The sequence below is a fragment of the Balaenoptera borealis genome (genome assembly GCF_965194805.1).
Source record: "Balaenoptera borealis genome assembly, chromosome: 16".
Lineage (NCBI taxonomy): Eukaryota > Metazoa > Chordata > Mammalia > Artiodactyla > Balaenopteridae > Balaenoptera > Balaenoptera borealis.
The window spans coordinates 62,387,098-62,401,529 of record NC_138872.1 but is presented as its reverse complement, the minus strand read 5'-3'; the positions used below and the strand labels follow the sequence as shown (position 1 = coordinate 62,401,529).

The 14,432-nt window shown below is 41.5% G+C and overlaps 1 protein-coding gene across 5 annotated transcripts in view; it reads left to right on the top strand.

Moving 5' to 3' along the window:
• The window catches only part of PARN (poly(A)-specific ribonuclease), a 160,596-nt gene that overhangs the window by 20,123 nt on the left and 126,041 nt on the right, over positions 1-14,432 (top strand). For 4 of the 5 annotated variants that reach the window (XR_014235425.1, XM_082359280.1, XM_082359278.1 and 1 more), the window contains exons 12-16: positions 2,561-2,617; positions 7,560-7,637; positions 11,944-11,987; positions 13,538-13,580; positions 14,293-14,368. Coding sequence is in view for 4 of the 5 variants with exons in the window: in XM_082359280.1 (XP_082215406.1) it covers positions 2,561-2,617; positions 7,560-7,637; positions 11,944-11,987; positions 13,538-13,580; positions 14,293-14,368 (298 nt within the window). In the remaining variant the exon portion in view is untranslated. The remainder of the gene's footprint in view (positions 1-2,560; positions 2,618-7,559; positions 7,638-11,943; positions 11,988-13,537; positions 13,581-14,292; positions 14,369-14,432) is intronic. The other variant, XM_082359279.1, reaches the window with a different exon arrangement.

Genomic DNA, 14,432 nt, shown 5'->3' with positions numbered 1-14,432 from the left:
GAACAGGAAAGTTAGTAGAAGTTTAGGTGGAATCTGGCAATCTTTAGAAGGTAGAGTCAGTGGAATTTGTGATTGGATGTGGGTGGTGAAAGAGGAAGGCAGGAGAAAGAAGATGCTCAAGCCGGGAAGTTGAGCAGCTGGGTAGGCTGACATCAGTCCACTTAGATGGGGTGGCCGGAGTGGTGTTGGTGGTGGGACACAGGTGGAGGAGGCCAGGAGTGGGTTTGGGTGAGGGTGGATGTCCAGCTCACCCGTGCATAAAGCAGGGCCACATCAGACTAATGCAACCAGGAAAGACACAGCAAGCCTCTGTTAGATTTAGACAGTTTATGACTTAGAGAAGGTGACAGCTGCACGTGGTGCTTGTCCCACAAACCAAAAAGACAACACTGAAACAGAAGGGGCCAGGTGACTGCAGAGTGAGCTGTGGATGCCCCTTCGCCGAGCAGCCAACTCTAGACTGCAGCTAAGTGCTTTCATACTCTGTAGCTCTATTCTGAAAAGGCGGTGGGGCAGGACGCCCCAGGCCTCATCAGAACCTGGGCAACAGTGAGAAACTGTCTCATGACAGCCTCCCAGGCGAGAGAGGGAGGTGGCCTCCCATCCTCTCCTGGGGTGTTCCACCCAGATGCACATTAGTTACATCTCAAGCCTTTGCCTGCGTGGACTATTTGGATATGTGCAAGGTCACCAGGACACCGTGGCAGGGCTGTCCCCCTACAGTGGACAGAGGTGTTACATTCTGCTTTTGAGCAGATGAGGTTTTCAGTGTTTTGGGGGCTGAGCATCGGTGTCCTGTCAGCAGATTGTCGTGCTGGAGTGCAGGAGAGGGGTGAAGGGCTGGACTTGGTTGTCGTCGGCAGAGAGACCGGGACAGGATGAGAGCACCTATCGCGTGCATGAGGAAGGAGCAGAGGGCCCAGGGTTGGATCCTGAGGACCACCAGCATCTGAGTGATGGGCAGAAGTGCGAAAATGTGCCTGAGGTTATTGTGACACAGCAGCCAAGGGGAAGAGTGTTTGAAGAAGGGGATGTTGACAGGGTCTGATGCTCTCGAGAAGTAGGATGAGGACTGAGACATGGCCATTGGGTTTAGCCTTGGGAGTAGGTTTTCTTCTTCTTTTTTAAAGAATATTCTTTAAAAAATTAAAAAAATTTTAATTCTGGTAAAATGTATAACTTAAACTTTACCATCTTAACCATTTTAAACTGTACAGTTTTGTACTGTAAAATATATTCACACTGTTGTGCAACCGTCACCACCATCCATCTCCAGAACTCCTTTCATCCTGCAAGACTGAAACTCTGTATCCATTAAACAATAACTTCCCATTCCCCCATCCCCCAGCCTCTGGTAACCACTGTTCTACTTTCTGTCTCTGTCAATTTGACTGCTCTAGGTGCCTCATGTAAGTGGAATCGTACAATATTTGTCTTTCTGTTACTGGCTTAGTTCACTTAGCATAATGTCATTTAGGTTCGTCTGTATTGTAACGTGTGACAGAATTTCCTTTCTTTTTAAAGGCTGAGTAATATCGTATGTACCACATTTTGTTTATCCATTTATCTGCTGATGGACACTTGTGTTGCTTCTACCTTTTGGTTCTTGTGAATAACACTGCTCTGCACATGGGTGTACAAGTATCTCTGTGAGTCCTTGCGGTTCTTTGGGGCACATACCCAGGAGTGGGATTGCTGGCTCGTATGGTAGCTCTGTTTCTAATTTTTTGAGGACCAGCCACACTGTTTTCCACAGTGACCGCACCACTTTACATTCCCACCAACAGGGCACAAGTGTTCCAGTTTCTCCACATCCCTGCCAACGCTTGTTAGACTTGAGAGTAGTTTAAAGAGGTGAGCAACTTCAGTGAAGGTGAAGTGGGAGAGCAGGGGGCTTGCGGGTCCCTGGGAGTTGAACTGGACCTAGTGAGTGGAGAGGAGTCTTTTAAGGAATTTAGCTGTGAAGAGACAAGGAGAAAGGAGAGTGGTTGCGTGGAGCTCAGATTAAAGGAAGGAGTTTCAAGATAGAGAAAGTGAGCCCATTTAAGCGCATTGGGAATAAAACAGGAGAGAAGAAACTGAATGGGGCTGAGTCTCAGTGCTGTGCTATAAAAATTTTATAAAAATGCATTTGACCAGGAAAAAAGAGTCTGAGCATTCTTGATTTGTCAGTCAGCTGCTGGGTGGGTCTCCTCAGAATTGAATGCAGTATTGAGTTTGGCCAGCAGGTGGCAGCTTTTAAAAGTTTGTGTTTCTAAGGCAACTTGAGAGAATAGGAAATTTCAACAGTTGATGGGAAGTGATGGGTAAACCCTAGCACTGTTATTTTAGTAACTAATGAATAATTTGCCGCTTTGCTCATTTTAAAACAGAAGAAATGTATGTGCATAGGTCATTTCAGATGCAGTTGTTTGGGGTGATAGACTCAAAGCATGTGAAACTAAAGCTATCTAACTCCATATAAAACTTCAGTCTTTTTTTTTTGGCCTAGATTTTAACCCATTCAAATAAGCAATATGTATACGTCAATAGTGGTTTTTCTGTTTTGTTTTTAAATTAGGAAGAACTGAATGATGCTGTGGGGTTTTCTAGAGTCATTCATGCCATTGCTAATTCGGTAAGTGAACCAGACTTTTTAACTAATTTCATGAATATAACATTTAAGGTGAAATGCCCAGTTATCATTGCAAATTAATCATCTGGTCACGTTTAGAGTGTTTACCTGGTCTGGAGGGAGAAGTTAGAACTTCATAAAGGCAGATTGTTGTTATAAGGCGCTTAGTGTGACATCGTAATTGCGGAATTATATCCAAACCATTTTTTTAGAAAGCATTTCTTGTAAAACGCAGGGGAGGATTATACAATGATGGCCTTATGTGGCTCCATGGAACTGATATTTATTATTCTCAAAACCAATAAGAAGCAGAATAACAAACTAAAGAATATGGTGAGAAACAATCTAGTGTTTGAAGCGTTTTATTCCTTAATTAGAAGAATCTAGAGGGTAAAAATAATTGTATTGAGTTCTCTGCATAACTGTAATTGAATCTTATATCTCATAGCCTTAATAACATTTGATACATTTAAAAAATGCGTTGACCATTTGTGTAAATATGCTGGAGGGTTCTGTAATAGATAGGATAGACATTTTCCCTTGTTTCATAAGTCCCTTCAGGAAAGAGGCACCCACATCTTGAATAGATTAAACTGGGTCTTGCTGCTGGTTGTTTTGTGAGTTATGCATCCGAGTCAGACTGCTTGCCTGGATGCTAAATTGCCTGGAATCCAAGACTTTTCTTTACTTGAGTAGCTGGCCTAGGGAGAAGAAATTGTCCCCCTGGAGGAGGAGTCACCTTGTCCCTTAGACGCCGAACTCTGCATCAGGGAAGCTTTACGGCCGGACTCCAGGAGTCCATGAATGTCTCACCACCAGGTGCAGGCTTGTCAAACAGGAGCACCTGAGGAGAGGCAGCCACTGTCCCCGGCGGGGGCGTGGGGCTGTGGCCGGTAAACAGAAGCTAGAGAGCCTTGTGAAGGAGGAGGGCTGGCTCACCCGGAGCTCTAAGTGACGTCATCAGAACGGAATAGAAAGTTGGATGAGCCTGGAGAAAAACCAAGGTGTGAGTCTCTTGAGAAGTGGCTAAGATTACGGGTATCCAGAAAAGCAGAGAGTCACATTTGCTTACATTATACACTCTTAGCAGCCTTTAGAGCAGTGGTTGATTTGACTGAGGCTGTCCTTGAAACACAGAGATGTGGGGCGGCAGTTGGCTTTGAGCCCTCTTATAGCCACCGTGAGGGTTTAGGTAGCTTTTCCAAGGTTGGGACGTTTGTTTGCCTTGTACAAACAATTTGGATACCTTAGCCTGCTGTGCCTCTGTTTATTTTTTCTCTCTGTTGTCTCTCTTCTGCAGAGTGATTCATAGTATGTTGCTGACCGTTGGTAGTTCACGTCACAAAGCATACTGCGAATAAAGCCCTATTTATTAGTGATCCAGACATTTAAAATTTAAACGTCACGTACCTTAAAAATACTAACATAGTTAAGCTCTGTAGAGCCAGTGAACAGTAGACACTCTTTATATCAGACCAAATTCTTTTCCCATCACTCTTGGTAGTGAATCTGTTTTAAAAAATTTTGTGTTAATTTTTCACCCACAGAAAAGTTGCAAAACTGGTGCAGAGCTTGCATATATCCCTCACCTAGCTACCCCAATGTTATTATCTTACCTAATATACGGTTATCAGAACCAGGAAATTAACATTGGTACAATATTATGAACTAATTTGAATTTCACCCTTTTCCACTGAGTCCTTTTTCTCTTCACAATTCTATCTAGGATCCCACATTGCATTTACTTGTTATTTCTCCTTAGTTTTCTGCAGTCTGTAATTTTCTTTGTCTTTTATAACCTTGATATATTTTTAAAAATATTTATTTATTTATTTGGCTACGTCAGGTGTTAGTTGCGGCATGTGGGCTCTTCCTTGCGGCACTCGGGCTGCTCTGTAGATGTGGTACGTGGGCTCCAGAGTGCGCGGGCTTAGTAGTTGCGGCACGTGGGCTCTAGAGCGCTCAGGCTTAGTTGTCCCAGGCATGTGGGATCTTAGTTCCCCGACCAGGGATCGAACCCATGTCCCCTGCATTCGAAGGTGGATTCTTAGCCACTGGACCACCAGGGAAGTCCCAACCTTGATATTTTTAAAGAGTGTTGACTGTAATTTTGTCAGCTGTCTCTCAGTTTGGATTTGTCTGATCTTTTCTCATGTTGGATTGAGGACATACATTGATTGAGGCAGGAATACCACAGAAATGATGGTTCATGATATTGACCTGGATCACTTGGTTTAGGTGATGTCTGCTGGATTTGTGCACTATAGTGTTACTGTTACCTCCTTTGTGACTGATAAATATTTTGGAGGAGATACTTTGATTGAGACAATGAAAATCCTGTGTTTTTTTGTTTGTTTGGTTGGGTTTTTTTTGGCCGCACCGCGTGGCATGCGGGATCCTAGTTCCCCGACCAGGGATCGAACCCTTGCCCCCTGCAGTGGAAGCGCAGAGTCTTAACCACTGGACCACCAGGGAAGTCCCGAAAATCCTGTTTTTCCTCAAGCTTTTGCCTGTAACGTAGCATCTGTCGGTGGATCTTGCCTGTAGCCATTATTGCTGTGGTTTTCTAGTGGCGAGTCTGTGTTTCCCTCTTTCTTTCTCCATTCGTTCTTGGAATTCTTCTAGAAGGAAGAGCTGGCCCTGCTCCCCTGTTTATTTGTTAATTCTTTTAAAAATTTTTTTGGACTCAGGGAAATTTATTTCATTCTACAGATTTTAATCTAGTTTTTTTATTATTTATTTTGGGGCTCAGATGGTACCACGTTGGCCATTGGAGTTTCTTCAGGTTGACTCCCCCTGGAACAAGCCCCCACCCTTTTCTGAGCACCTCCTTACTTTCTGACATCACAAGATGTTCCAGACTATCTGCTATTTTCCCTGCCTCAGCTGTAGAATCAATGACTTCTCCAAGGAGCCCTGGTTCCTTTGGAGAATGGTGTTTAGAAACCAAGATCTGGTCCTGGGCTACTACTGTGGTATTAGTGCTTCTAGGTCCCCTCACTGGACAGAGCTAAGAATGATACACATGTGTAACCATGCATGTATACACACATTGACATTTCCGTGTCTGACACATATGTATATATATAAAAAAATACCTTTATACTGATAGACCTCAGATTCTAGTCCAATACCACAGGGTTTCTTTTCTTTTCTTTTTTTTAAAATTAATTAATTAATTTATTTTTGGCTGCGTTGCGTCTTTGTTGCTACGCATGGGCTTTCTCTAGTTGAGGCTGCAGTGAGCGGGGGCTACTCTTCGTTGCGGTTCTCGGGCTTCTCATTGTGGTGGCTTCTCTTGTTGTGGAGCACAGGCTCTAGGCGCACAGGCTTCAGTAGCTGTGGTGCGCGGGCTTCAGTAGTTGTGGCACATGGGCTTAGTTGCTCCGTGGCATGTGGGATCTTCCCCGACCAGGGTTCGAACCTGCGTCCCCTGCATTGGCAGGCAGATTCTTAACCACTGCGCCACCAGGGAAGCCCAGGGTTTATTTTCAACCTGCTCTCTTTTCTTATTTGTACATTTTTTTCTCCAGCATTGGGAAATGCAGTTCTTATTATATGCTGTTTTCATAGTTCTGTTCTTTTTTTTTTTTTAATCTATTTATTTATTTATTTATATTTTTGGCTGTGTTGGGTCTTCATTGCTGCCTGCGGGCTCCCTCTAGTTGCGGTGAGCTGGGGCCACTCCTTGTTGCAGTGCGCAGGCTTCTCACTGCAGTGGCCTCTCCCGTATGGAGCACGGGCTCTAGGCACACGGGCTTGAGTAGTTGTTGCACGCAGGCTCAGTAGTTGTGGCTCGCGGGTTCCAGAGCGCAGGCTCAGCAGCTGTGGCGCACGAGCTTAGTTGCTCCGCGGCATGTGGGATCCTCCCAGACCAGTGCTCGAACCCGCGTCCCCTGCATTGACAGGCAGACTCTCAACCACTACGCCACCAGGGAAGTCCGTATAGTTCTGTTCTTATCAGCCTCCTTCAGTGTTGTTGAGGGATTCATTTATAATACAGTTAGGTTCGTCTTTCAGGTTTGTATTCCATTTTGGGTTCCTTCCACGTCTTCTCTGTGGTTTTAATCAATATTTGGTATTTTAGCATTGTACAGATGTTCAGAATGTGCCCACACACTGAGCCAAAAGGACAGCTTGTCTGTTGGATTTTGGAGATTTTGTGTAAAATTATTTATTTCAAATAATTATGTTTAGCTCTGTGAGTCAAGTAGTGTTACTCTGAAGGGCCACTGGGACAGTGAAAAGCTCCACTGTAGTGACCAGATGCTTTATGTTAAAAATGCTGTCACCTGGCTAGCTAGATCCAAGTTGATATTCCATTTTCCTAGTTTAATTTTTATCAAAATGGACCAATTAATTGCACATATATTATACCTTACTGGTTGAAAAGCAGTGAATTTCATTGGAAATATTTCAGAACGGGCCCCATGAATTTCGACATAGATAATGAAGGACACGAAAACTCATTCTACTTAATAAAATTAGAAATTAGTTATTTTTACCTTTTAGCATTGTTATGAATGTATCTTTTGAAAATAAGTGAGTTGTTTTAAAGAATACACTCCTAAAATAGATATTTGGAGTTTGTTCACAAATTATTCAACAGTTCAAGGTACCTAGCATTTTCAGTTACTTTCTTGAGCTCTTCAATAAAAATTTTACTACTGATTCTTGTGGGTGGCAAGATGAATAAAAACCAGAGAAAAAAATCAATGAAATCAAAGTCATTTGGAGTTTTACTTTGCATTTTGGATTGAACACCAGAAGAGGAATGAAGCCAGCCCAAATTTCTTTATTTGCATATCTTTATACATTTTTTTTCCTTAGTGTCAAAAAGTAAGTTTAGTACAAAATCCTTATGGAACTGAACCACACATTTCACTCTCAAGTCCTGATATAATTTTGTACCAAGAAGTCTTTTCCTAATCTTGACTTTTTTTAGGGGAAACTTGTCATTGGACACAATATGCTCTTGGATGTCATGCACACAGTTCATCAGTTCTACTGCCCTCTGCCCTCGGTAAGTGACTTGTCAGCCTGTATTAAAAATTCATGAGTCTTTATTACTGAGAAAGTGTTCTCTGCTGGGTGCCATTTCCTTGTCTGCAGCATGCTCCCAGATGGACAGTCTCCTGCGCTTGGTTGTACATTTTTGAAGAGATGTACCTACAAGCCATTTTAAGGGATCTTTGGTCATCTGCCATTGCCGGAGCACGGTTAAACATTTGTTTCATCGTGGCGCCAGTGGTTTGCTCAGTTAGTGCTAGGCGGGGGGTTCCTGGGCTGCAGGTGTGGTCTTCTAGTTTGGTATTGCTAACATGAGACATAGCAGGGCTGTTGAAGGTGGGGTGGTGCTAGAGGTCATCTAGACTGGATCCGGTTGTGCAAAAGTCTTGGTTACCTCTTTTGAGGCTGCTTCCCTTAGGTTCTCTGTTGACCTCGGTGTTTTGTTTTTTTGTTTTTTTGTTTTTTTACTCTTGGAGCCAAGCCATCTCAGTGCACCGAAGCATGAGCTTTGGGAAAAGAGCTTCTCTTCTATCTCCTCCTCTTCTGCTCCTTGACTGCCCGTGGCCTCGTCTCGTTTGCCCCTCGTCACTCTGTCCTCTCCTCTCCTGTATTTTCTCTCCATATTTTCTGTCCTTTAGTCATCTCACCCACTTCTAGGACTTCAGCTGAAGGCACCCACATCTTCTTCTCCAGCTGGGATCTCTCCTCAGATCTAGGTTGTAATTCATGCTGGACCCCACATGTCTCTACCTGGATAGCCTTCAGAATGAGAGGTGTTTAAAATTCACATGTCGCAAACAAGATGTGTAACTTAACGCAACCTTTCTTTCCTTTAGTCTCCAATCCAGTTTTTTCTCCTGATTCCTTTACTATAAATGATGCCCAGTCACCAATACTGTTTTTAACATCGGTTTTGGCTCTTCCTCTGTCCCCCAGATTTGGCCAGTTACAAAATCCTGGCAATTTTGTCTCCAGGCTGTCTCTCACATCTGGATTATTTTCATTTCAAGTAGCAAGTAGCCTTATTTCTCATCTGGAGTTAGCAAACTCCAGGCAGGATTCTCTGTCTCGCTTTAACCTTCAGCCCATCCTTTAAACCAGAGGTTGGCAAACTTTTTCTATAAAGGGTCAGATAGTAAAATATTTGGGGCTTTCCAGGCTGGACAGTCTTTGTCAGGACTCTCAACAGTGCCACTGTAGCCTGAAAACTGCCATAGAATGCAGTGCGTAAACAAGTGGGTGTGGCTTTGTCCCAGTAAAATTTTATTTAAAAAATAGATGATGGGCCAGAGTTGGCCTGCAGGCCATGGTTTTCCAACCTCTGCTTTAAACTACCACCAGATTAATCTTTTATGACTTCTGGATTGGATGATACTTACTTTAGAGTTCAGTGCCTTTTATACATCTGCAAAGCCTCAGTTACTTCACATTTCTTACGAGACATCGTTCCATCGGCATCTTGATTACTTTTCTTTGGAAAAGTCCAACACAGCACAGCTCTGAATACAGCGGGTCTGTTGCTTCCCTTGTCCTATTTCTGCAACCTTCAGATGGTCCCTGCTTTTCATAACAACTGTATCGCCCTCCGGGACTCAAAGGCATCATAGTTGTGAGCCTCAAAACAAACATGATGGGTGTGAATTTGCATTGTGTACATCTAAAGAGCTAATGTTAATTGCAGATCATTCACTCCTTATTGGCCAAATAGTAGCAGTCTCTCTCACGACTTTTTGACCTTTAAAGCAGTGAAGGTATCTGTAAGGAAAGAGGAAAGTATTTAATACTGTGTTTATAGGTGTTTTGAACACCAAACAGAGCTTGGCATGTAAGAGGCATTAAATATTGATTTAACAAATGCGTATCTTCCGACTGTGTCAGTTTTATAATCTCCTGATGTATGGCTCTGTTCACATCACTAACCCTGCTCAAAATTCTGAATTAATCCCACATTCTTTGTTTTTCTATACAGTTGATTCTTTTTAGCCTGGCATATCAAGCTTTCTGTGATCTGGCCCAGCCTTCTTGTGTAATCTAGTCACTCGTTACCATCCTCATTCCCAGCAAGACTGGCTCATTTTTACCCCTGGAAAGTGTCTTTGTATGTCTTTGGTTTGGGTGTATAATTTCCTCCAACTTGAATTTTCTCTAGCTTTTTTCAGTGTTTGCTATATACGGCTTTACCTGTCTTACCAAGGTCCAGCTTACGCCTCTTCCGTGAAGTTTTCCCAGCCTGCTGCCTTGCCCAAGAAGGGATCTTTCCTTTCTCTGAACTCCCACAGAAGTTCAGAGAAACTTCTTTTTGTTTGTGTACCTCTTTTGTTGCATAAATTTTGTCTTTACAACTTATGCCCCTTTTCCTTCTAGGTGATTCGCTCCTTGGACAAGGAATATAACCTTTTTTTTTTTTTTAAATTTTATTTTTCTTATTTTTTGGCTGCGTTGGGTCTTTGTTGCTGTGCATGGGCTTTCTCTAGTTGCGGCGAGCGGGGGCTACTCTTCATCGCGGTGCACGGGATTCTCATTGTGGTGGCTTCTCTTGTTGCACAGCATGGTCTCTAGGCGTGTGGGCTTCAGTAGTTGTGGCACTCGGGCTCAGTAGTTATGGATCGCGGGCTCTAAAGCGCAGGCTCAGTAGTTGTGGCACATGGACTTAGTTGCTCTGTGGCATGTGGGATCTTCCCGGACCAGCGATTGAACCCATGTCCCCTGCATTGGCAGGTGGATTCTTAACCACTGCGCCACCAGGGAAGTCCCGGACAAGGAATATAACTTTTTTATTGTCTGTGTCTAAATGCCTAGCATAGCACTTAGCATGTAAGCACTTAATAAATGTTATCTTGAATGTAACTAGTTTTGAATCAAATTCTACTAGAAAGAGCATATGATTTGTTGCAAAGTAGGAGGTGGGTTAGGATAAGCAGTTTCATCCCTTGTTTTATTACTCAGGTGACCTGAGTATGTTATTTACTTCTTTGTGTTCTGTCATTGTTGGAAGGAGGAAATGGTTTTCTTCCATCTACCTTTAGAAGAAGCGATGACAATAGAGAGCAAGACCTATTTAAAATGGTAGAGCTTTTACATATGCTGTTGTCAAGTGTTGCATTTAAAAGTATACTAAAGAATCCATATTTTGGAACAGGCTTTTAGGGGAGAATCTCCTTTTAAAAGTCTTCTTGGTATTTCATTCAGCATGACCTTTTAGAAGGCACTGGTTTAGAGCTCTGCTATATGCTGGCCCTGGAAGTTGCCATAATTCTAATTTTTTTTTGCTTGTGAGGCTTTATAATGGTATTGAGAGGTTACAGTCTTTATTGCATTTTTGTTTGACTTAGCATTGAAACCACTTATTCGTGTATTGTTCATTAATTTAATGATAGCCATTGAAAAGCTGGTAAATATTTCACGCTAGCTAAATACAGTCTATTTACAGGCTTGAAAAGCTAATGGGAAATGGCAGTTGCCTATGAAGCATGAATAACACTGAAGAGAAGTATAGTTACAAAGGGTCAGGAGTATGACTACGCAGTACAGTGTGGCAATTATGTATGTAAATGAGTTAATTCAAAATGAGAGCAATCTCATTCCAGCTCCAGACTTCCTGAGCAAATAAACTTGGGAAATGAATTGTCTAATTTAGGCACTTGCTATTGGTGCCACTTAAGCAATTTTCTGAGTAGTTAAACAAGAATCATGTGTATTGGAAAGTCTGTGTTTTAGTGGCCATTTTAACCAGTATTTCAATGGTGTTTCCATTAAAAGTGTAACCTAATTTACAATATGTCTATTTCCTGCATGAACCACTTTATTTTAAAAAAATTTTGAATGAAGTATAGTTGATTTACAATGTTGTGTTAATTTCTGCTATACAGCAAAGTGACTTGGTTATACATATGTATATATATTCCTTTTCATATTCTTTTCCATCATGGGTTATCACAGGATATTGTGAACCATTTTATTTAAATAACTCTACTAGTCTCACTATTATGATGAGTTGTGTAATAGAGCTATTACTGACAGTTTTCTACATATAATAGAAACCTTTTTTCCCCTCCTATTTCAGCCATAAAATGTTCATATTTGTCTATTTTGGTTATGCAGAAGTTTAATATCAGGTCATATGATTCCCAATCAGTGAGGAAATTGACAAGATTTTTAGAAAGTAATTATTAACAAGATATGGGCCTGACAGTTTAGCCTAAAGGGCCTGTTTGAGGTATCACGGTTTGAGAAGAGAGCTATGGGACTTTAAATATTTATGTTTTAAATATTGTGAGTGTATGAGTAAAATCATAACAGGTCATCCTCTTGTTTTTTAGGACTTAAATGAGTTTAAGGAGATGACAACATGTGTCTTCCCCAGGTAAGCTTTCTTTGAGGATTTGTCTTTCATTTATTTATTTTTTATTATTATTTTTTAATAAATTTATTTATTTTATTTATTTATTTTTGGCTGTGTTGGGTCTTTGTTGCTGCACGCAGACATTCTCTAGTTGTGGCGAGTGGGGGCTACTCTTCATTGCAGTGCGTGGGCTTCTCATTGCAGTGGCTTCTCTTGTTGTGGAGCATGGGCTCTAGGCACGCGGGCTTCAGTAGTTGTGGCTCGTGGGCTCTAGAGCACAGGCTCAGTAGTTGTGGTGCACAGGCTTAGTTACTCTGCGTCATGTGGGATCTTCCCGGACCAGGGCTCGAACTGTGTCCCCTGCATTGGCAGGCGGATTCTTAACCACTGCACCACCAGGGAAGCCCCTGTCTTTCATTTAAAACAGTCATCAGGGCATCCATAATACAAACAGGTATTCAGTAATTTATTAAAACCATTAGGTCATGATGACAGTCCCATTCACATAAGCTGGGAAATGGCTTAACAGCTCTACCTTTGTGATGGTTTGCTTTTACAATTGATGATTGGTTTTGTTGTTAAAAATTAAAAATCAGAAACGATCTGAGGGTGAAAATGGACAGCAGCTGCTTTTTTCTCATCCCACCTCCCGTTATCTGAGGAACTGGTGAGGTCTTCTTGAGTTGGCTCTTGTCTTTCTTCTATATCGGGTGAACCTTGTCACAGTGAAGTGTCCAGTCGAGGGTATTCAGTTGAATATTGGAGACAGTTGAATATATAGTTGGACAGAGTTGTATATGTCCAGTTGAGAGTATTCTGTAGTTGGTCAAGAACTGTCTGCCTAGAGAGTTTCTTTTTCTCAGCTTTAAGTCAGTGCCTTAACCTGATAATGTCCACGGTTAGTACTGTGTGTTCTGATAGGTCCACGTCAGCCACATGGAGCCCGCAGAGCAAGGGTCTGCGTCTGAGGACCTGTCTGAAGAGGGCTGGTGGACAGTTGCTCTTTCAGCCAGGCTATTTCTGTCCTGTTATCTGCAGTGCTCACATTTATGTAAGAAGAAACAGTTTTCATATTAGTGTCTCTCTCTCTTTTTTTTTTTTTTCTTTTCTTTTTTTTAGTATTCCAGTGTCTGAAGCAGAATAGTAAGAAATAACAACAATAGTATGAAACTGCCAAATGCAAATCTTGACCCTCCAAGAAATTATATCCTACAAATCTGGGTAGTGGTAGGAGATGGTAACAGCTTGAGAGTGTTAGACCTGCAACAGTATTTGATCCATGTAAAAACATATGAGGATATTTAACTTACCCTTGAGGTCAGTGTAGCCCATGCCCTCTCAGCAAATCTAGAACTTGTGCTCTGGGTGTGGACTTTCCCACAGTCTCTTGATGAAGTCCCTGGATGAGGGGACTGAGTCCTCATCTAATGTAGCAGAGATGCCAGCACTAGGTTGGAATGGCTGATGTGCTTAATTCCTCTGTCCACTTTTAAGACTTTCATTTGGGTAAAATACATTTTGAACATTGCTATACATTTTGTTTACCTTATTAAAAATTCTTTTGCTTTTAGACTCTTGGATACAAAATTGATGGCCAGCACACAACCTTTTAAGGTATTTTTAAAATCTGAACTATCAAGCTATAGTTTGAAATTTTCTGAATTACTACGAAGAGCTTTGGAATTCTGGTCTATTGAAATGTCATTTTCAAACCCCACCCCACCCCCAAAAAAAAGGAAAGAAAGAAAGGAACAAAAGAGGAAAAAGGAAATTGGAAAAAGACAAGAAATAAATATATCAAAATGTGAATAGCAGTTAGTTGTCTTTGGGTGGTAGAATTGTGGGGTTTATTTTCTCCTTTATTCTTTCTGAATGTAAATTTTTAATGTTATATTATGTATTTTTGAATACGTTACACATGCATACACTCCTTCATTTCTTTTCCTTATTTTACATATTTTGGATATATATTTTAATCAAGAGAATTCAGATAAAAGTATAATCATTTGCTACTTTCTGAAGTGACTTTATATGGCTGAGTGAAATGAATGCCAGAACAGTATAGCTTTCTGGCCAAAGTTCTGTAGATATTTAACACATCTGTAAAAACCTTTCATACGGCTGTACTTTCCATATGGTGGAAATTAAACTTGCCGTTTCTCTTTCACATTGAAAAAAACGACTCCTGTGTTTCTTTAAAGAACACAAGGGGGCAGTACAAGATGTTTTTTGTTGTTGTTGTTTTTCCTGACACTCAGTGAATCTCTTTAATGTATGTTGCGCTGAGATGATGAAGGCTTATCACTCTCTGCTTACTGGTTTGCAGGATATCATTAACAACACATCCCTTGCGGAATTGGAAAAGCGGTTAAAAGAGACACCTTTCAACCCTCCTAAAGTTGGTAAGAATATAAAAGGATCCTGAAAAGCCCTAAACTCTTGGTGATAATTATGGATGTCTATCGT